General features: G+C 50.1%; 7 protein-coding genes across 7 annotated transcripts; 2 read left to right on the top strand and 5 right to left on the bottom strand.

The window, feature by feature from the left end:
* Positions 1-265: 265 nt before the first annotated feature.
* Positions 266-1,469, top strand: EV420DRAFT_1511239 (RmlC-like cupin domain-containing protein). Its single transcript, XM_060471565.1, has 6 exons — positions 266-380; positions 452-651; positions 708-760; positions 813-902; positions 958-1,176; positions 1,228-1,469. Exons 2-6 carry the CDS (start codon positions 588-590, stop codon positions 1,357-1,359), a joined length of 558 nt encoding a protein of 185 aa, XP_060337190.1. The 5' UTR covers positions 266-380; positions 452-587; the 3' UTR covers positions 1,360-1,469.
* A 157-nt stretch (positions 1,470-1,626) lies between these two features.
* Positions 1,627-5,858, bottom strand: EV420DRAFT_1261217 (uncharacterized protein; the record flags this gene model as incomplete). Its single annotated transcript, XM_060467056.1, has 11 exons — positions 1,627-2,050; positions 2,105-2,193; positions 2,246-2,853; positions 3,371-3,728; positions 3,778-3,858; positions 3,915-3,978; positions 4,030-4,366; positions 4,414-4,556; positions 4,812-4,885; positions 4,943-5,707; positions 5,763-5,858. 11 exons carry the CDS (start codon positions 5,856-5,858, stop codon positions 1,627-1,629), a joined length of 3,039 nt encoding a protein of 1,012 aa, XP_060337189.1.
* Positions 5,859-7,773: 1,915 nt separating this feature from the next.
* Positions 7,774-8,849, top strand: EV420DRAFT_826015 (aminotransferase). The gene is made up of 2 exons (XM_060483618.1): positions 7,774-8,201; positions 8,250-8,849. Exons 1-2 carry the CDS (start codon positions 7,953-7,955, stop codon positions 8,781-8,783), a joined length of 783 nt encoding a protein of 260 aa, XP_060337188.1. The 5' UTR covers positions 7,774-7,952; the 3' UTR covers positions 8,784-8,849.
* Positions 8,850-11,854, bottom strand: EV420DRAFT_826011 (U3 small nucleolar RNA-associated protein). Its single transcript, XM_060483617.1, has 6 exons — positions 11,794-11,854; positions 11,599-11,746; positions 10,713-11,551; positions 9,685-10,663; positions 9,493-9,629; positions 8,850-9,441 (listed from the first exon to the last, which is right to left on the bottom strand). The coding sequence occupies exons 1-6, from the start codon at positions 11,832-11,834 to the stop codon at positions 8,916-8,918; spliced, it is 2,670 nt and encodes an 889-aa protein (XP_060337187.1). The 5' UTR covers positions 11,835-11,854; the 3' UTR covers positions 8,850-8,915.
* An 808-nt stretch (positions 11,855-12,662) lies between these two features.
* Positions 12,663-13,882, bottom strand: EV420DRAFT_1475085 (uncharacterized protein; the record flags this gene model as incomplete). Its single annotated transcript, XM_060469264.1, has 3 exons — positions 12,663-13,367; positions 13,420-13,774; positions 13,827-13,882. 3 exons carry the CDS (start codon positions 13,880-13,882, stop codon positions 12,663-12,665), a joined length of 1,116 nt encoding a protein of 371 aa, XP_060337186.1.
* An 88-nt stretch (positions 13,883-13,970) lies between these two features.
* Positions 13,971-18,285, bottom strand: EV420DRAFT_1511232 (fungal-specific transcription factor domain-containing protein). The gene is made up of 23 exons (XM_060471564.1): positions 18,066-18,285; positions 17,923-18,012; positions 17,855-17,869; positions 17,617-17,804; positions 17,407-17,560; positions 17,107-17,349; positions 16,980-17,053; positions 16,844-16,926; positions 16,598-16,789; positions 16,274-16,548; positions 16,118-16,222; positions 16,043-16,059; positions 15,872-15,993; positions 15,804-15,823; positions 15,694-15,752; positions 15,527-15,635; positions 15,248-15,476; positions 15,173-15,190; positions 15,032-15,117; positions 14,905-14,977; positions 14,834-14,853; positions 14,698-14,771; positions 13,971-14,636 (listed from the first exon to the last, which is right to left on the bottom strand). The coding sequence occupies exons 1-23, from the start codon at positions 18,145-18,147 to the stop codon at positions 14,115-14,117; spliced, it is 2,850 nt and encodes a 949-aa protein (XP_060337185.1). The 5' UTR covers positions 18,148-18,285; the 3' UTR covers positions 13,971-14,114.
* Positions 18,286-18,650: 365 nt separating this feature from the next.
* EV420DRAFT_1636935 (uncharacterized protein) lies at positions 18,651-19,711 on the bottom strand (the record flags this gene model as incomplete). The annotated part of the gene is made up of 7 exons (XM_060476650.1): positions 18,651-18,719; positions 18,777-18,849; positions 18,902-19,003; positions 19,064-19,233; positions 19,289-19,451; positions 19,502-19,547; positions 19,597-19,711. 7 exons carry the CDS (start codon positions 19,709-19,711, stop codon positions 18,651-18,653), a joined length of 738 nt encoding a protein of 245 aa, XP_060337184.1.
* Positions 19,712-19,894: the final 183 nt, after the last annotated feature.

Here is a 19,894-nt window from a genome sequence, read left to right as displayed (position 1 = left end):
AATCCAAGCTGGAGGATAGAATAGTCCTTACAAGTTTGACCTTGATGTTCCAGACTTTTTTCTTTTCCCTCTGAACCTACCATTGCCAAGTGATATCCATCCAAAGCTACCTCACAGCGGTTTAGTGCACTTGACCGGAGTCTTCGTCCCTTTCTCGATCTGCCACAGACATGCTGAAGGACAAAGATCACCTCTGTCGATTCTATCGGACCCATCCCTTGTCCCCTATACTACGAGATCGGGTGGTAAAGCCCTCGGGATATTCACTAAGCAGCATCTTTGGGACGCCTCGAGTCAATGAATTTGTGTCTCCCCCGGCTTTCCTTGACGATAATTAACAGTGACTACCTTGCCTGTATTCTGACTCATGTCCATCCTGGGTATCACCGCTTTTCAATAGTCTCGCAGTAAAACTCGGACACTGATTCAGGCTCTCTCGATGCCGTCGCAGGTCTGGAACAATTACGATTGAGAATCACTAATGCTCTCCTATATATTCACGGGCGCTGGTGGTGATATAGTATCCGCTTATCAAGCCTTAGATTTATAAAGGCCAGCGCCAAAACCTATTGCGACCGATTTCCCCGATGACTTCTACCCCTACCCATGAGCTTATCGACAAGCTTCACCTCGTCAAGCATCCCGAAGGCGGTGAGCAGTTTATTCTCTAGACCTAGCAGGCTTGACTGGATATCAAATTTTGGTAGGCTACTATGTCGAGACGGATCGGCAGGAAGGCAAAGTACCGTCTCCGTTCGCCTGGTAAGTAATCCCTCTGGTAGTCGAGGCCTTTATCAATAACACTTATCCCAGATAACGCCCCTCGATCACTCTCCACCTCGATCTACTACCTCCTCACAGCCGACAGTTCCGAAGGCGTCATCCACATGAATAAATCCGTGGCATGTATCAAAACCCTAAATTAAACTATATATGCCCACTAAGCCAATAAAACAGACATATCATGTCCTGCATCAAGGACGCGCAGAGTATACTCTCATCACGCCTCGTCCAGGCGCGCCTCCGAAGATAGAAACAGCAATTATGGGCACGGATGCAGATAAGGGAGAAACTAGGCTCCTCCTTGTGGGCTCAGGAGTTTGGAAAATGTCGCGTCTCCTTCCCGAAGACGTTGAAGATAAGGAAAAGGCCAGAGTAGGTTGCTTGATTACAGAGGTAGGTTGGTCATGACAATTCCGCTTGACACTTCTGCATTAATATAAACAGGTCGTAGTTCCCGGGTTTCACTGGGAGGATCACAAATTTCTGACCATGGACGGCCTCATGGGTCTATGCAAGGGTTTCGACATAGATAAGGAGCTTATGAGCCGTTTAGCGAGGTCTGTAAGAAGGGCATGAAAGGTACAACGATCATTGATTCCACCCAATTTACATACCCTTCATACCTTTTGTCGGTTCAAAACTTAGTCTGACTTAGAAAGCACAAGTGTTAATAATAATACTGAACGAAGTCTCATATACTATCCAATCGTCGTATATATTCTGCAAATAAATCTTTGTACAAAGTCACAAGTTACATCATAGTAGTACAAGAATCCTCCAAAGGATCCCAAGCGATCACACGTTCCAGCTATTCTACTTTCGGTAAAGCTTCTTTCTTGAGCTTTAAGCATCATCCTCCGATGAAGAATTCTCATCGTACAACACCACGTAGTCCAAAGCATTCGCTCTTGGCGGGACAGCGGTGCGTTGACTATCCGCAGTTGACGCGTTCATCCGGCTATCTTCCCAGAGTTCCTCATCAGACGAATCCGACGAAGGGGCGCTAATTAAAGACGCGCCAGAGAAGGATTCGTCGGACCCAGCAATAGAGACAACGTCCACAGACGACGGTGCGATCACCGGAGAAGCAGGGTTTGAGTTAGAAAGGCTCAGTCGCTCGAGTTGTTGTTGAGTGACTTCCAGCGGTGGTTGCAGGCTCGCAGGTGCGTTAGGCATAACAATCACGGACGAGGATGTCATCGAAGAGGGTGCTTCAGAAGCCGCATTCGTATTCATCTGTTGACGATAAGGCTCTGCAACAACGACACTAGAGACAGCATTAATAAATTATGATGATCAGGACACAAGTTGTAAAACTTACTCGATCCAAATGCTCTCGCCAAACAACAGGCCAGTCGAGCCATTCTTCAAGCGCCAGTAGCCAATATATCTTCCAGGAACCTCAGGGGCCTGTCAAAATCATCAGGTCAGCTCCTTTTGGTTCCATTTCTCTCAAACATACCTTCAATTCCCCGGTCCAAACATCGACCTCATCACCAGCATCCACAGGTCCGACATGCATAACATATGATCCCGAATCACGGATAAACGACTCTCCCGCTACGAACACTAGTTGCGTGTTTTCTTCCCAGTTGTTCAAACCGCTGTTCTTCATGCGCCAGCACTTCATAAACTCAGCACCCGGGGGAAAGACTTGACCATCCGGTGCGGTAACATCTCCGACGAAGTCAGCTTCGGCCTCAACGATAGCGGGTAGGGTGTCATCAGAAAATACGCTGAGACTCTTTTCTTTGTTGGGTGTCACAGTTTCAGACGCGAGTGATTCCTGAGATGATATGAGCAAGTCCGGGATACTGAGATGCCGAGAGGTAGGTGGCGGTAGAGGAGGAAGTGAAGGAGAATCATCCTTCACAGACTTTACGACTGGAGAGACAGATGATTTAGCCTCCGCAACATCGACGTTAGGAATATTCGAGGGCTGATTAACAGGCGTCATAAAGGTCTCCGGGGTTGGGCTAGTTGGCGAGGCAGGTTCCATCAGATTGATCAATTCGGGAAACGACAATCGCGGGTATGGCCGAGAAGCTTTATTCGACTTAGTTAAGGGCTCTCTGGTCAGCGGAATCGTGTAGTGGTTGTCGTCAGGGAATAGACCATGAGATGCGTAGTCGTCACCGTCGATGTAGAACCTCTGACGGAATTGCTCAAAGAGCGAGGGCAAGTGGGAAGAGCTGTTGGGAACGACATCAGGATATTGCACGGAACGAACTTCACCATCAGTTGCCGAGATGGTTGAGGAACCCGCCATGGACTGGAAAGGAGAAGACGGAATGGGGGTTTGAGCCAAACTCGGAAGGGAAACTACATTTGTATCCGGAAGGGGAAGTCTCTCATTGAAAGCTGGGTGGTAAGGCGGAGATGGCGACCTGGTCATGTATGTGGGGTTGTAGCCCGGTGTCGTGAAAGGAGACCGCTCTACTGGGGTGATACAAGGAGGAATGTACGGCGCAGGGGAAAGGAGGGGAGAATTAGCTTCAGGTAGAGGAGTCGGTAAATTCAGCGACAGGAATAGGAATAGATGTAGGAGGCATAAGAGGAGACATGGGAGTAAATGCCGGGAGTGCACCAGGGATTGTCATAGGAGGGGAAGGGTGAGGAGATGGGGTCCTCAACGCGAATGGGTAAGCCCCAGAGTGAGGAGGTGCCTTCTCCCAAGACGGATTCCGAAGGACACCGCGGTCATAAGAGTGGGAGCGGGAACGCGACCGAGTCACATAAGACAGGGGAGTACTCAACCTGAGAGGAGAGCGACCTCGGCCTGCATCGACATCAATCAACGTGGTTTGGCCGACGTGGTAAACTGTAGGAATAACAGTATTTGCCGACTTCATCTTCAGAAGAGGGTGGTTGGGAGGATGGACAGAAATCGGCATAGCTTCACAGCGTTCGCAAAGGTCAAAATCGGGGCATTCGTGGTGCATGCACTACGAGCTAGTGAGAAGATGTACAACCGTTACTGTACCGTGTACTGACCTTGTATCGTACGCCGAAGATGCTTCTGTTACAAGCGTTGCAAACCGCCATATGCATGGCACCTAAGGGCTCATTGGAACGCTGCGATGGTGGTCAGACATTGAAGGTGATATGAGCAAGTAACAACCAAAACGTACCAAGTAATCAGCGGGGTTGGAAATCTTGACGAACGTATGATGAGGGTGTTGTTCCTTGGTAATACTACAAACATTACATTAGCACCAAAACCGACATATGAGCAGAAGGACATACGCGTAGCACGAGCCGCAAGTGTCGAAATCCGGGCAGTTAACACATTTCTGAGAGCGAACAGTGAGTACGGGGCAAGGCTTTCTTGAGCACAAGGTACTCACATAACGGTCACCTCGAATGCGAGAGTCACAGAGATTACAAGTCGCACCATGAACAGCAGGAGTAACGGCTGGCGTGGGAGCCTGCGGCGCGGGTGCCGGAGTAGGTACCGGTGACGCAGTACTTCCGATACGGGAAATGATGACGCGGCTTGGTTCAGTGACCTCCCAAAACTCGTGGAAGGGGTCATGTTGCTCAGCACCACCCGTAGTAATGCATTTAGTGCATAGATCGTAATCTAGACAAATGTTAGGTAGAGAATAAAAAGTAGGGTAAAATGCATACCGGAGCAGTCTAAGCACTTGTGTCTAATTCCCTCAATCTGCTTCGAGCAACAGTCACACATAACACCGTGGTGGATGATTGGCGGTGCAGAAGGTGTCCCTACCGGTTTCGGAGACTCTATGACACGAGGCCCTGGGGCGAGACTGGGTTGGACAGTCGCAGGAGTCTCAGGAACCATGGGAGGGATAAATGGTGTCACGGGAGTCATATTGTTGAAGGTGTAGAAGGGCTGCATTGGCTGTGCGAAAGGATTGGGAATTGCTGGAAGGGGTGGAGGCGGCGGCGGCGGAAGAGGTGGGAACGATACCGGCGCGAATGATTGCACAGGTGGAAAGGGATCCAGAAGATCGAACGGCTGCCAATCTTTAGGGCATGCGGCGCATCGTTCCAGCTTGTACGGGTGGCGACCAAGGGTTTCAACGCAAGGGCTCTCGAGCAGAGAGGAGTTGGGATGCTGGTAGCATTCGTTGCACTACACAGAGGGATAAATACAGTCAGATGACGTAACATGCGGCAATGACATGCGTACCACAATACGGGCACACTTTTGGCAGGCCTGCCACGGTCCTTGGAAGAGCTTGAAACACTTGGCACATGTATGGTACATACAAGCCATTGGTGGAATGAAGGGCCTTCCAAAGACGCTCTGAGGAGGCTGAGAAAACATGTTCTGTTCCAAAAAGTTGTCACCAAAGGTACCCTTGAGGATTCGGTCAAGGTCCCTCTTAAAGGTGTCCATGAGGGTACGAATTTCATCTTTGGCCTGGTCGACGGCGCAGCACGAAGTCTGCTTCTGTGACTGGGTGGCCCACTGCGACTGGGACCGTGGCTGCGGGGACGGGGATCGAGTCGAGAATGGCTGTGGAGGTACGGCAAACTGATCGATATCCATAGGCGCCAGTGTCTGAGGTCTGGGCGGCGAGGAGAAGAGGATCGGCGGCGGGGGAATGCCGGCAAAGTTGGGCGGGGGCTGTGCTGGCGGCAGTGACGAACAAAGCGGGTCAAGGGAGAGGCGGAGTCTGGGCGAGTCGTACTCCCGGGCGGGAACACCCCAATGAATCCGTCCCGAGTCTCCGGCAAACGGCGGCTTGTGCGGTGACTGGTCGAACACGCTAAACTTGAGCATCGGACTGGGCCACCTGCCCACTAGACTGGGATTTGAAATAGCCGACTTGTACTCGTCGGCACTGTGCACCTCTCGGGCGACCAAAATGCGAGACGCTGAAGAATTGGGAGAGAAGAGAAGCTTGGAAAGAAAGTAACTATGGCTGAGATGGGGAAAAACACGGTAGAGCTGTCGAGACAAGATAAGCGCCACCGACGAGGTTGCGTGGACGGCGAGTACTCACCTGGTTGTACAGTTGAAGGAAGGAAGGGAAGGCATGAGTATCAGCAAAGGTAAACTTACGGGTTTCCCCGCGGTAGGTGGCTTTGACGGTGAACATATTGGTTGGCTAGTAGTCGTAGGCAACCAAGACGATGATAGGGACCCCGCAGCCGAATGACTAGTTATACTCATCGGCTCTGCACGTGCCCCACCGTCCGGCCGACCCTCCGCCGCACTCCTTTTTGGGCGCCCCCTCCTCTATTATGACGTCCTCATGACGATTCACCTGCTACACGCAAGCCATTCTGGGTAATTGACGCGAACGATTCTTCTTCGGACGCAATAGTAATGTTACTTACAACACGACGCGAACGCGTGGACACGATTAACTGGTTATCCCTTCACCCCCTGGTCTTTGACAATGACAGCGGTCACCAAGACACGGCACCGCGATAGCATCATGGTCGGCTGTACAGTGACTGAGTCAGATTAGTGATGAATACGGCGTCTATCCGTCAAAAACAATGGGTTAAATAAACTTCCAGAGTATACCATATTACACACACAAGCGCACAGAAAGGTATCTATGAGAGCTTCAAAGCAGCACAAGATCAAAGACGAACAAGGACTAGAACCCACATAGTCTCTTCACCTGTTCACTGCAGTTAATCACCATCATAAACCTTCCGACTACGTCGGACCACCCCGAATCAAGTCGGCCATCAAAACTACAGATTGTAGTCGTAGCCAGATACAGGGATATTCATCTAGACCGCGCCTAACGTTACAGTAAACAGCTTGACAATGATCGCCTGCGCTTAACGCCACACCAGATATGTGGAAGCATCTGAACCTATGGAAATGTTCAGACAGCAAGTATACGCGCTCAACGCAGTCTTGTGAGTCGTTACAGGCACTTGAAGTGTAATAAATTATATACCTACCCCAAGTAGTTTGAGTTCACAAAGATATAAGCCAGCCGATAAATTACATCAAACTTCAACTCCCATATATGAAGATCAAAAACTTAACATCACTCAGCACTCATTCCCCCAATATCAGACTCGGTAACCTCACTGCCGAGCCTATCAACATCTGACCACTCCAGCGCCGATGAGATTAACTCAGGTCATACAATGATGCGAAAGACAAATCATGGACGTAATATTCTGTTCTCATACACACCAGGTACGCAGGGTAGCATGCTCTGTCGGCATAACAGGCACTTCGAACACATTCTCCTTCAGTCAGTAGAGGTCTAATTGATCATAGCCCATTTTATCCTGTTTTCACTCCCTAAAAAGCTAAGAATCAAATCCATCAAAAATCAGTGGAAACCCGTCCTTCCAACCACTTACCAAGCTTATCTCACTATGAAGATGAGCGTCTATAGTGGCATTCAAGAATAGCGCTTGACTATGTTGACAGTATTAACCAGGCAAGCAGCAATTTAACGTCGAAGGGCAACTGCCGACTCAGCCGCCTCGCTTTACTTCGCGCTCGAAATGACGTCATCTGGCGTCCATTTCCTCTTTCGGCCTCCGAAGATAAGAAAGCGCTACGTCCAGGCCTTCCTGTTTATCGGGATTTGCGCACCATTACATAATTAGTATGTACAAGGCACCAAAATCTGTTTTGAGAACGCATGGAAAGCGCTGGGTTACAGTATAGAACTCGTTACGAAGCACCCAAACAAAGCAACGTGTAGGGTCTTGACAGCGACTCAAGGCGAGAATGTCGTTATCCTCGATTTTTTTCTCACACTGACGACAAGTGTGGCGTTTGTCGGCGGACCAAGTACTTTGAAGGGAAAAAAGCTGCCCGAAACCGGGATCTCTGGTAGTGCTTGCCATTCTTCTTCAAGTACATGATTTATATGTGGCGGTGGGTTCTTGGTGTGGCGCTACGATATCTGTGTTTCAGTCATATTAATATTAAAAGGATCTGTCAGTAGTAGGAATAGCAAACGCAAAAATAACTCTAGAGTGTTGTTGACATGCCCGATCTGCTCCCTCGCGTACATTGTTGCCCGAAGACCCCGAGGAACGGGTCCTTGGCGAGAATCTTCCCCCCAAGAAATGGATCTTCCAACGTGAAAGAGAAAGGCGGAATTACGGCCAGCGTGAACCGGGGGGAGTAATTAATATCAAAAGCTTGTTAAAAGGGTGACAAGTCACCGCGTAGTACTTTGCGTGTGACAACTTACTTAGCAATGACCACCGCAGACTACGAGCTGCTACTGGCAACGCGATACGACCCACTGCTAGAGCGGCTGGGATGGAACTACGACGAGTTGCAACCGTCCCCATTTCTGCTCCTGCGATATCACTACGATCGCCTTGTTGCTGCTGCAGAGCAGCACGGCTGGACAGAGGCTGTGAACCTCTCATATGCTGCATTGAAGACGGCGGCGGAGGAGGCGGTAAATAACGCAGCAGACAAGTCAGCAAGGGCATACAAGGTGAAATATTCTTGGCTCGTTGTCGGTATAGAAACTGACTCGAACAAGGTGCGCGTAACCCTCTCAGAGTCGGGTGCCCTCACAGCCTCTGCGACACCCACTCCGCCACTGGCTTACGATCCGACGTCGCCTGCGTTCTTCAAGCCCAATTCGGACAGCGGCACCCTCTATGGCCAGGTCTTCGCCGTCACCCTTGACACCCAGCCCACGCCCACTTCTCTCTTCACATCGACCAAGACAACCCGTCGTCAGGTCTACGACGACGCCAGATCGCGTGCTGCCCTCCCGCCAGTCGGTACCTTGTCAGCCCTCTCAGAGGTCATCCTCCACAACGAGCACGGCGACATCACCGAGGCATCTGTGTCCAACGTTGCTTTCTACCGCTCCCCTCATTGGATAACACCTCGACTCAGCACGGGTTGTCTTCCCGGTGTCCTCAGGCGGTGGATGCTTGAGCAGGGCCGCATAAGAGAGGCCCCAGATGACCATGCATTCACCCTTGACAACGTCAAGCCTGGTGACTGGGTGCTCGTCCTTAACAGTGTCTTCGGTTGCCGCGTCGGCAGGATACAGGAGGGCTGACTGTTCTCCTGTACAATATTCTGGGCTTTGGGTTTGGGTCCTAGAACATTTTGGGCTCACTAGATGGGGACTTTGATTTTTGAACAGAAATATATCTACTGTGTATCAAATACAATATTTTTAGTGGCACCGTTATACATACAACGATTCGTCGACTTCCATGCTACCATCATCTCCGTCGAACATCCCATCATCCATCTCGCCCAAGATGTAATCCACCATGTAGCTCTCTTGCACCAGCCTCTCCGTTCGCGAAAGGTGTCGCTCCGTATACGGTATCAGCGCATCAATCAGCTCCTTCAGGGCCGAGCTGCCCTTCTCACCCTCTTGCCCAAAGTTCACCTGGAATGCCTTGCTCACGTCCTCCGGTGACCTCAGCTTGACAATGGCAAACAGCACTCCTTGCGCTACCGCACTCGTCTTCGCATTTGCATTCCAGTCCCGAACGTACCGCAGCAGCTTGGCGAGATCTGGCCCATGCAACGTCCGGATCACCTGGTCCAATGAGGCATTGCCCGAAACCGAACCTGTTTCATCTTGAGATGATCGCACGTCCCTGAACAATGACAGCAATCGACCGGGTTGCTCCATCGCCAGGGCGAGCTCAATGGCCCGGCGGTAGTCTTTCAGGGATATGTAGTTGGTAAAATCCTGTTCCCTATTTTTATATCAGCACACAGCAGACCAAAAAATAGAAGAAAAAATTCACTTTAAGACTAGGTCGGCCTTCTTTGACTCCTTCGCTTCGTCTTCCTCCTGAGTGCTATCTTGCCAAAAGGTAATGACAGAATCTGCGGCACCGGAAACGATAGTTTGGTCGTCGGCGCTTACGGCTAAAGCCCAGACCTGGAAGAAGCGTCAGTCACAAGACCGTAAAGCACCCAAACGAGGCACAAAATACCTTATCTTCATGATTATCCAAAGTCACCATACATTCCTCTTCCCTCACGTTCCACACCTTCACCAATCCGTCCGACCCTGCACTGACCAGCTGCATTCCCAAGTTTAGGAAATCGACCCTCAAAACAGAATTCGTATGACCCTCAAAAGTTTTGACGCATGAAAAATCGTCCAAATTCCATAGCTTGACGGTCTTGTCCCCGCTCCCTGTAGCCAGCACCCTCTCGGCCCGGCCAAACTTGACACTCCACACGCCCCGCTTGTGACCCTTGCACGTGCCCAAGAGCTTCAGCTCCCCGTTTGCACCACTGTACTCAATGGCATACACCTTAGCGGTACGATCCTGCGACCCCGACACAAGCATACAATCATTCGGAGCTACATCCAGAGAATTGATGTCCTTCTCATGCGCTTTCAGCGTCAACAGACTCTTGCACCGAACGACATCCGAACCCTCCGTGTATGTGGACGGTACCGTGGAAAGATCCCACATTTTTATGGTCCGGTCTTGACTGCCTGTGAACATGAATCGCAGCTTGGTGGGAGAGTTGGTTTCATCAGCCTTGCGAGACATGGCGATAGCCCCAACGCTTTCAGCGTGGCCTTCACACAGGCCAACACAGCGGTAGGCCTCATCTGATGCGCTGGGCGCCCATATCCTTGCAGAACGATCTTTGCTTCCGCTGCCTAATACACGCCCGTCGGCACTGTGGTCAACCGACAGAACGATTTCTTTGTGCCCTTCGAGCAGACGAGCATCGAGAGACGAGGTTGAATACACTCGAACGAGGGACGAATTAGTTGCAATGGCCAGGTGTGAGTCTCTGGAGGACGCTCCAAGGGGTGAAAGGAATGTTGCGTCGACAATTTCGTCATTGTATCCAATGAGTTGACGGGTGAGAGAATGCGAGGTGAGAGAGTGGAACAAGATATTTTGATCAGCATGAACAGATACGAGGGTTGATGTTGCCGCATTATATCTGGCAATGCTATCAGCACACTGTCGAGTTATCAGAGTGAGTAGCTTACTGAACATCAACAATCTGGCGCTGCTCTTCTTGGTCAGCCGAAATTTGAGAATGCTCGGTCCCGAGAGTGAACAGCACGTTGCCTTCCCTTGCATCCCAAATCTTTACGACACCATTCTCTCCTCCAGTATAGAAGCGTACATTCTTCGGGTCTGACGAAGTACCTGTTAAATCCTCATCATGCAACAGTCCCACCGCTTCCACTCTTTCCAGAATCGGAATCGTCTTCAGCAATCGGGGAGCAGTTTCCTTGCTCTTCCCCTTTCGTTTGGCACTAGAGTGGACAAGACTCAACGATGAGAGGTCCCATAAAAGAACGACTGAGTCTCGCCCTCCACTAACCAACCACTTCCCATCCAAAGACACGTCCAGACCCCGAGGGACAGAAACATGTCCTTCAAGCACAGCACCCGGTTTGCTAGTTGCTCGGGATGCCTCTGAGAGCTCAAAAATCCGTATACGAGTGTCTACGGATGCAGTAATAAGCTGCATTTGGGTTCTTTGGCTTACAGACGAGTCCTGGGGATAGTTGAACGTCAAAGCGCTCACTACGCCCCCGTGACCCTTGAACACATGCGTCACATATCCACGAAGGATATCCCATACTTTGACGACACCATCCGCAGAGCCAGAAGCGAGGTAGGTGGACGTAGGATCAGTTTTACAAACGTGGACCGGGGCGTCGTGGGCTTTGGCTATCACGCGGATCGGCTGTATCGGTTTTTCGAGGGAATCTAGCGACCGTGGAAGTTCAAAGATACGAAGGGAAAGCGAAGAAGTAAAAACGAGAAGGTGTGTCGAGGAAGGGGAAACACATATTGATGTTACCGATTGTGTGTCCTATGCACATGTTAGTGTCAAGTCAAAAAATAGTACCAGATACTCACACCCGCAAAGGTGCATATTTGGGTGCCCGTCGACACCTCAGTCAATAACAACTCTTCTCCAGTGCAAGTCACGAGTCTCTGTCCATCTGGAAGGACTGCAACGGGTCCTCCCGTGTACAGCGGGGGAACCGTACGCGCTTTTTTGAATCTGTATTCATTTCAGCAGATGTAACACAATCACTGAAAAATACGTACGCGGTCTTGAGCTTCGGACGCCCCGCAGTGGGAATGGCCATCGTCGAACAGAAAAAAGCTGAATGAGTTCGGAGTTACCCGATAGTGTGACTCTCATAAGTCGGTGATTTCGAAATAATTGTCACATCACCTACTTGCCTTTTTCGACGGCAGTGTAACAAACAGCTATTTCTGGCTGGGGCGCTCGCTCAAAATGATTTTGGCTGATGTTTGGTTGGTTCTCTTTCCCATGTCGCCGGTCCAAAGGAACTTTCGAACTCCAATATGGTATTCATTAATATATATCCGCTGGCTAGCGTGAGTTTGGCCACTTTATTGTTTCATCAAATGCCCTAGTACGGAGTACCGGCGGAGTCACCAGCTGAGAGCGCATGGTTTCCAGAGTCAGGATGTATCAGAATGTATCACTGTCTCATTCGTGTACCCACATCACCCACTGCTAGCGTGTCCGGAGACCGCAGGACTGGATCATCATTCCTTTGTTCCACCTCAAATGCCATATGCAGCATTGGTAGCACACCTTTCCCAGTCATCTATTCAAGAAGGGTGGTGATCTACAGATATAGTCCTAGGCCTTATCGGAGTTTCCCCCATCGGATTCCATGCCCAAGAGTCACTACGTTCCTTGACTCACCAAAAGCGATAAGTGATCAAGGCACTTGAGTGGATATCTGCGCCGTACGTGTATTGACCGATATTGACCGAACATTGCGGGACACAGGTGTAAAAAATACAAAAACACACAACTTGTGTGACACCTGTAGAAAGGAAAAAAGCCATAAGGTCCCCTGGACTCCGAAATAAGCTGAAAACCTATAGTGATAAAATTAATTGAATAATGCTTCTGGTCGACTGCTCCGCGTTCACCGTTACGAAGGTCGTGATGCACTCGACCAACGCATGCGAAGTGAGTCCAGTTGCTCCTCTGCTTGACGCCTTAATTCTGCCTCCTCGTCTGCGTCCCTCTCTGCTTCTCTTCTCTTCCTCGACTCTTCTTCCAACATGGCCTCCACCGTCCGCAACGTAGACTTGGACCGGGACGCCTCCGCCTGTGCTTGGGCGAGCTGGTCAGTGAGTCTTATGGATAGGGACACAGCCTCTGCAGACTGGCGTCTAAGCCCGGCCACCTCGATTTGCAGTCGCTCGATGATGTTTTTAGCTTCGTCGTTTTGTTCGGGGAATGGATTCCGAGACGAGGAGGTAGAGGGTAGCGGATAATGGGTCGAGCCGGCAAGAGATGGACGTCGCTCGTATGAATGCATAACGTCATCTTCGCTTTCGAATTCATCTTCATCCGAAACCTGGCCGTCCTCTTCATAATCATCATCGTCATGCATAGATCGGTCTGCGTGAGTGGATTCGGAATACGGACCATCTTTACGAGGCCTTCCTCTTTTCTTGGCCTGATTCTCTGCTTCTTTGTCCTTGTTGGGCCTACCCCGCTTTCGCGGTCGCTTCGTACCCGGCGGAGCCAAAAGATTTACAGTCCAATATGAGCCGAAACCAGGGTCAGTTACGGGGCGGGGTTGGCGTTCAAATAGACGATTCAACGATAGATGATGTCGAACGGATTGCTAAAAACAAATATAAGATCTACTGTGGCACGGCAAGGGGGAAATCACGTACTTTCCACGTCGGACCCGCCGTTTTATAATAGGCGTACTTCCCCTCCATCGCGGCATAAATTTCCCTTATGGTGAGACGCTTGCGTGGGCTACCCAAAATGGCACATCGCAAGATGACGGGGAGAGTATGCTGAGGGCGTCCATCTGTATCAGGCAAACAGTCGAGCGTGTCGGGGCAATTGGGGTGCGGTTCGTGGTCTTGGTACTGCCATGGCGGCATCTCGGGTTCGGGATCCAGCTGATCCACGTCTCCAACATCGCCTAGGGCGTCAACTGTATGTGCACTAGCTACTGAGGCGGGCGAGGATGGCAGCTCCAGGGCGGACGGCGAGTGAGCCTCGCCGTCTATGTGAAGTCTAGAATGGTGAGTAAGGGCGGTGCACGGCGAGCACGACGGCGGCCGCCTACCTAGACGACGCCTGTCTTGAATCGTCGGGATTGAGTATGCTACGGAGACTCGCCATGGAGGGGGATGAAGAAGCTCCTTTGAGATAAGGGTAAGCTGGACCAAACTGGACCCATAAGCCCACCCACGGCTTATATAATATGCCCCATAGATCTCGATCTCTCCGATCAGATTCGTCTTCGGCTGAGTCACACCGCCTATTCTCGTAGAAATACAATGTGACAAGAAAATACATAGGACAACACAACTCACAACAAGCAGCTACTGTATATTACAGCGCGTCTAGGGGTCTATAGACCATACTGATTAAAATTATATGGATACGGGAGCCCCCCTGCCCCTACATTACTTTGCAGCCACTCATCGCCCTGTCGCGAGTCTCCTCCTCCAAAGTCTAACTCATTCAGCGGCGGAACCACGGGATTCGCATCCACTGTGGGCCCTTGCGCTACTACAGGAGACATGGGCTGCGAGCCCTGACTCTGCCCGTTCCGGGGCCACCATTCATAGCCCGGATAAAACGATGTGGAGGGTTCGATTCCCGGTATATCCAGGCCTAGCATGTGTGCCATGATCCGCGTGCTCAGGTCTTGCACCCCTGTTTCTGCCTGCTCTTGCTGCGGGGGTCCATTGAGATCTCCAAACGCCTCTCGTTGCAAATAGTCAGACGACTTTTCCTGAGCGAACGCGATGTCTGCTTGTCGCTTATGTCGCCCAGGAGAGTTTGAGTCCTCCGATGTCTGAGCATTGTCGAAGGTCAGCTGTACCCCATTTAGTAGATCCCATGCGCGTGAGGCACTGGGCCAAACCACCTATTATAAGAATATTATAAGCCCCGCATTGATTCGTATCACGGCTCTTGCCTAAACATACCTCCATGTCCTTCAGTGCTGCCATACATTGACGCAAGCCCAGAGATGCCTGGACATTCGACGGCCGTAGAGTTACTAGTAAAGGAAAGATCAGCCCTTTAATCACCCAGTGAAAATTGAATATGTAATGAACGAACATGTCAAAACATGCATGATGCTGCCATTGTGATAAGCGCTAGTAAACAATCTCATTCGCGAAAAGACGTACCCAGCGCTGAATATGTACGATGTAAGGAACGGGGAACAGCGTTTGAGTGTAAACGTTTCCCGGTATACCGTGACTGGCGAGTGGGAAGTTTGAATAGCCAGAATTGCCGACTGCACGGCACACTTACCGATGGAACCAATATGGCTAGCGGCGCCTTGCGCTAGGTCAAATGCCTTCAACTCCAATGTGGAATGTCGGGAAGTGAATTCTCCGCTGGAAAACAAGGTCAGTAACGCTATCCAAACTCATACAATAACGAAATAATCACCCTTTCCAGTTAGGAATGCTAGCCGGGAAAAGTGAATGGACGTTTCTTAACAGAAACAATACAGATATGGCTTACAACGCTCGGTTGAGTAACAGGACGGACCCCCAATACCTGATGTGCAAGAAAAGAATGTGCGGCGGCGGGACTTTACGCCGATTGGCAGTATCGTATCGCAGATGTTCAGGTAAACTGATGTACCATTGATCCAGCTGGGACTCAAAGCTAGACAACAAGGCACGACGAGAGACCCCTGGTGTGGCGCGTACAGGATAGATTTTGGATATTATGGCACCTAAAATAACGCCTAGAAGTCTCTGTTAGTAGCCGCGAATATCATTTTGCAGGAACGGTTACAGAGGGTGGCGGTGGCGCGGAAACAGTACATCACCGCATTGGGAGTGGGGGGATAGGCAGCACTTGTCGAATCTGATGGTAGCGGTCGCCAAGGTTGTTGCTCATCAGCCTGATCATGAAGTGATATGTCAAACGTTCATTGTGTTACCCCTGAAATTCAGACTCACTTGGTTCACCTCCGGTAAGGGAGTATCAAAGTCATCATCTCTGATAATAATTGGACGCCCTATTGAATTGGTAAGTTCCGAGAGAGATTCAAACAAAGATATTTCCTTACCCATGTATATTGAACCATACCTGTATCATGTCAATCTTTGTTTAAAATGCCGAGGAACTATGGCCCACCTGTCCGCAAGTGTACATACCCACCAGATCTGTCGTCGAGTCTGGGTCTCTTCGGGCGAGAACATGTCTTCGCCGTGAATTTTCCAATGATCGGAGTTACGATTTAGTCCCAAATCAATCGCCTGTCGGCACCGTAAGTGTCTATTCTTGTGACAAGCTATCATAATATACCATGCGTATGGCCATGCCTGTATTATCGAGGTCAACTGCTGTCTGTCCATGATCAGCCAAAAATAAGAAACATACCAATATATATCCATCCTTGCTCCATACTGCCGATGCCAAACTCACGATATCCCAATAGAAGAAGAGCCTGAACGGTAGTAGGTCGTGACCGGTGGAAGATTTTGGCTATTCGCTTATATGAGAAATAAGCCGTCGCTGCAGAAACCCCTAACTCACTGAGTATGTTCTTGGCCGATTCCTGATAATTACGGCCAGCTTCCCACATCTTTCCGTTCGTAGGGAGGGGCATGTCTTGATCAGAAAATCGAGCAGTGATAGCGAACATGGATAGAAGAAGCAACGCGGACAGTTTCTGAGTAGCTTCTGGTTTTGGCGATGATCCAGTCTCTGACGGCTTCGGACTATCTTGTTGCAACGATTCGCTGTTAGAGTAAGTCAGAAACCAGTCACTGTTTTCGTGCAATTGCGTCCATCTTGCATACCCTTGTCTCCTGGGAATATTTGAGCGCAGTTTCTCCAATCAGAAATTATGGCACCTACAAGGCACGATACTCCCGTAAAAAGCGACCTTTATGTATAAGGGGAAACACGGGATGAATGTACACGAAGTACAGTTCGATGAGCCGATCTTGGATGTGCGAAGGAGGCAGCTGCACTTCGATATCTTCTTCTTGAATGAGGTGTAGTATATGATCCTTAGACGGTGGCCAGACCCTTGCCATAGGCAATTTCCTACGTCAAGTTTGTTTTAGTTCGGACTAGTTCCTTGAGATTGATGGCTCTCACCATACGCCTCCGTCGTTTCGATCATCGGTCCGCGAGTTCCTGCTAAGAAGATGAAGACCGCTCGCTTTGCCATGATATCGAAGCTTGATAAAAAGCACATATTAACTCTGCAACGTAAACACGGATAAACCGGTACCTCTTGGTTTTCGTCCAAAGATAATTGGCCCATATGTTCCGTGGCGTCTTTCAATGATTCACGGTCTTCGCTTTCTATAAGTGAACGATCAGAACTTGCCCTGGGTTCAACGTAACCGCATGCTTGCCGGATAACGGTTCCATAGTGTACATCCGACTCCAATCGGGATTCGCAACACGAGACTCAGTAGAGGCAACATTCAGTCGACGCCTCTGGGTGGCCGGCTCCGTGCCATCAATAGAACTGGAGGAACCAGAGGGCGCTCCATAAATAGATGGCGTAGATGCCGACGAGGATGCCAACCCAGAAGCTAGCCGGGCGGCAAGGTTATCCTGCCATTCTTGGGTGGGGACTACAGAAAGTCCTCTATCTGCAGTTATGACGAATTACAACTGTCATGGATCTGAGACAGACTGGGAGGACTTGCCTTGAGCTGAGGAGACTTTTTCTCTCGATACCCTAGATTGTCTTCGCGACCTTGAAGGATCCCGCGCAGGAGACGTCTCGTTACTTCTCAGGACAGACGCAAAAAAGTCCTCTTTGGTTGCACCTGAGCGTTGATTTCGACGACCGGAAGGACCCTACAGATATTGACAGTAGGTTCGGCAGGAGCTGAGTGAAGAAACCCGAGGCTCACATAAGGACCTGAATCAACCCTTCCTAGAATTTCCCGAGCGAGGTCATCTTGGCGCAAATCGGTAACGATGCTCTGCACACGAGGGTCGTTGCATTGCATGAGCGCGCCTAAGAGGGACTCGACTTGGTGCCATCGCTGCTCAATGGCATGGATATACCCCTTCGGCGGTCCCCGCTTATAGCTCGGGCCTAAGAAAAAAGTAAAAAAGCATCGATGACTGAATTATGTAGGAACGTACCAAGAAATGTACAAGCTGCTCAAAAACCAAGATAAGTCTTCACACACAACGTAGAGACTGATATTGACCTGTTCCTGCCTGCGCGCAGCTTTTACACTGAGTAGAGTCTGCAGCACCTCTTTCACATTTACTCTTTGTCTTTCTGCACTGGTCGCAGGCTGCGAAAAAAAGAGGTCAGGGGACTCCTAACTCAGATCGCCGAGTCATATACCTCTACTGCTCCTCTTTCTGGAGGCTGCCTGGGAGTCGTGGTTGACTTCGTCGTCAGAGGGGTCGGAATCATGCCAGTCCATGTTGGGAAAGACGGGAAGGTGATGGTGGTGTCAAGAAAAGAAAGCTAGAGCCGGTTATTAATGGACATTAACATCGAATAGGATGTCGATCCCGACAAGTGTCTCTCTTCAAAACTCACGTGCCCAACGTAACATGGGGCTTGACAAGCCAATCAGCGTGAACTCCGGTCCGACGTGAGCCGATCGGGCGACGTGTCCGAGCACTGAGCCTGTGACGTATTTTCCGTCCTGACCATGAACCGAATGGACTCTTGCAATCACCGTCGGCTCCCGTGTTGCTCGACGGCAGAACATGGTTGCCACTCGGTGCCTTCTGGCGTCACTTCGCTTCATTGTCAGTCCTAAAAAGAGATGTATATTCACATATTGCCGTCGTAACGCATGCTAATACAAGTGGGTCCACATTTGTCTTATCCCATATCGTGTTCAGCGCACAGCCAGCCACCGCCCAGAGATCCATGACAGTTCATTCATTACGCGTTGGTTCCTGTCTGTTTCGACCCTTACTTCAATGGGCTATACGGCAAAGGGGCGAGAATGAACGAATCCATGAACTTGGCCAATTGCGACGTCTGAAATAGCTGTTTGAGCGGAATTACACAACTAAATTCAAATCGATCAAAACGCACTTTGTCTACCGTTTCTGCCCACCCATCAATTTGCCACGCATTCTCTCTTGTCTCTTTCCGAGTCTCCAGATTTCTGCGCCAAGAGAGATAAGTGTCGGTCCCGAAGCTATATGAGTGACACTCACGGATACTGCCACATATGGTGGACCTGGTTGAGTCTTCCGACCTGCGAAAACCATGCACCAACTGGAGCGACGTGCTTGCGCCGGGCCTCGATGCCCCTTCGCCTAATAAATACACGTCAATTTTCATTCCGAATAGAAACAGGTGGACCGCTGGCAACGGACCAGGTATGTTCCCATTCCAACAGAGTGCCTGCTTTGAGCTGATACGTTCGCAACTCGAAAATACCACCTTGGGCACGCGGTGGAGCGGTCGGGAAGAATGCAAACTCCTGGTTTAGCTGAGAGGAGCGTGAATTGATGAACGGCAACATCGCTCGATACGCTTTCAAGTGCTGTGAACATCCTTCATGATTTCCGAGACATCACGTTGAATCAACAGACAGATACCTCAGACGTCCGCGCCAGTGCACTCGATTTGTCATATCCACCATAGTTCTCATACTCGAGGATGTGAAAGAACGTGTCTTGTTCCCCGACGAGGGTCTCCCAGCTACCGGTCAGTTTGACCTTCATTTCTGGGTCTTTGAGAAGACCAGTGTAATATCTCTCGCTACTCGGAAGTCAAAATAGGGTATTGGTGAGTGTCAAGGCTTTACTTACGCTGCAACTTTGTATTCCTCTGTTTTGTCGGACTTGACGCGGTGTACTAGTGGATTCCAGACACGTCACCATTTGGGAAACGACAAGAGACTTACCTTCAAAACCGTGAACATACTTGCCGCGACCAACAAGACGGGAATGCTGGAGAATGTCAACCTCACCAGCCTTCTTGGCCTCTGGGGACCCGTGTAACAAAGACTGCGTTGCCATGAGGTTGAAATCTTCAGAACATTCATCTAACGATGGATAGCTACCTGGACTGAGATGGATCGACGCGTTGCAGCAAGAGAAGACGCTGCTCTGGAAGCTGTAGTGCAATACATCGTGGTAGAAGTCAAGAGACGTATGAGTGAAACCCCGCTATAACTCCAATCAGTTCGTGACGTATTTCCG

Source organism: Desarmillaria tabescens (assembly GCF_030435595.1).
Source record: "Desarmillaria tabescens strain CCBAS 213 chromosome Unknown EV420scaffold_4, whole genome shotgun sequence".
NCBI classification, from domain to species: Eukaryota; Fungi; Basidiomycota; class Agaricomycetes; order Agaricales; family Physalacriaceae; genus Desarmillaria; species Desarmillaria tabescens.
Note: the sequence above shows the minus strand (reverse complement) of the source record. Positions and strands in the feature narration are given on the sequence as shown.

Coding starts and splice junctions, on each gene's coding strand:
- EV420DRAFT_1511232 (XM_060471564.1), bottom strand. CDS start 18,147: ATGGACTGGCATGATTCCGACCCCTCTGACGACGAAGTCAACCACGAC. Junction 18,013..18,065: donor CAGAAAGAGGAGCAGTAGAG/GTATATGACTCG, acceptor TTTTTTTCGCAG/CCTGCGACCAGTGCAGAAAG. Junction 16,549..16,597: donor TTACGGGAGTATCGTGCCTT/GTAGGTGCCATA, acceptor AAATATTCCCAG/GAGACAAGGGTATGCAAGAT.
- EV420DRAFT_826011 (XM_060483617.1), bottom strand. CDS start 11,834: ATGGCCATTCCCACTGCGGGGCGTCCGAAGCTCAAGACCGC. Junction 11,747..11,793: donor CGTCCGAAGCTCAAGACCGC/GTACGTATTTTT, acceptor AAATGAATACAG/ATTCAAAAAAGCGCGTACGG. Junction 9,630..9,684: donor TGGATAATCATGAAGATAAG/GTATTTTGTGCC, acceptor CGCTTCTTCCAG/GTCTGGGCTTTAGCCGTAAG.
- EV420DRAFT_1511239 (XM_060471565.1), top strand. CDS start 588: ATGACTTCTACCCCTACCCATGAGCTTATCGACAAGCTTCACCTCGTC. Junction 761..812: donor AAGTACCGTCTCCGTTCGCC/TGGTAAGTAATC, acceptor ACACTTATCCCA/GATAACGCCCCTCGATCACT. Junction 1,177..1,227: donor TAGGTTGCTTGATTACAGAG/GTAGGTTGGTCA, acceptor TAATATAAACAG/GTCGTAGTTCCCGGGTTTCA.
- EV420DRAFT_826015 (XM_060483618.1), top strand. CDS start 7,953: ATGACCACCGCAGACTACGAGCTGCTACTGGCAACGCGATACGACCCA. Junction 8,202..8,249: donor AGTCAGCAAGGGCATACAAG/GTGAAATATTCT, acceptor GACTCGAACAAG/GTGCGCGTAACCCTCTCAGA.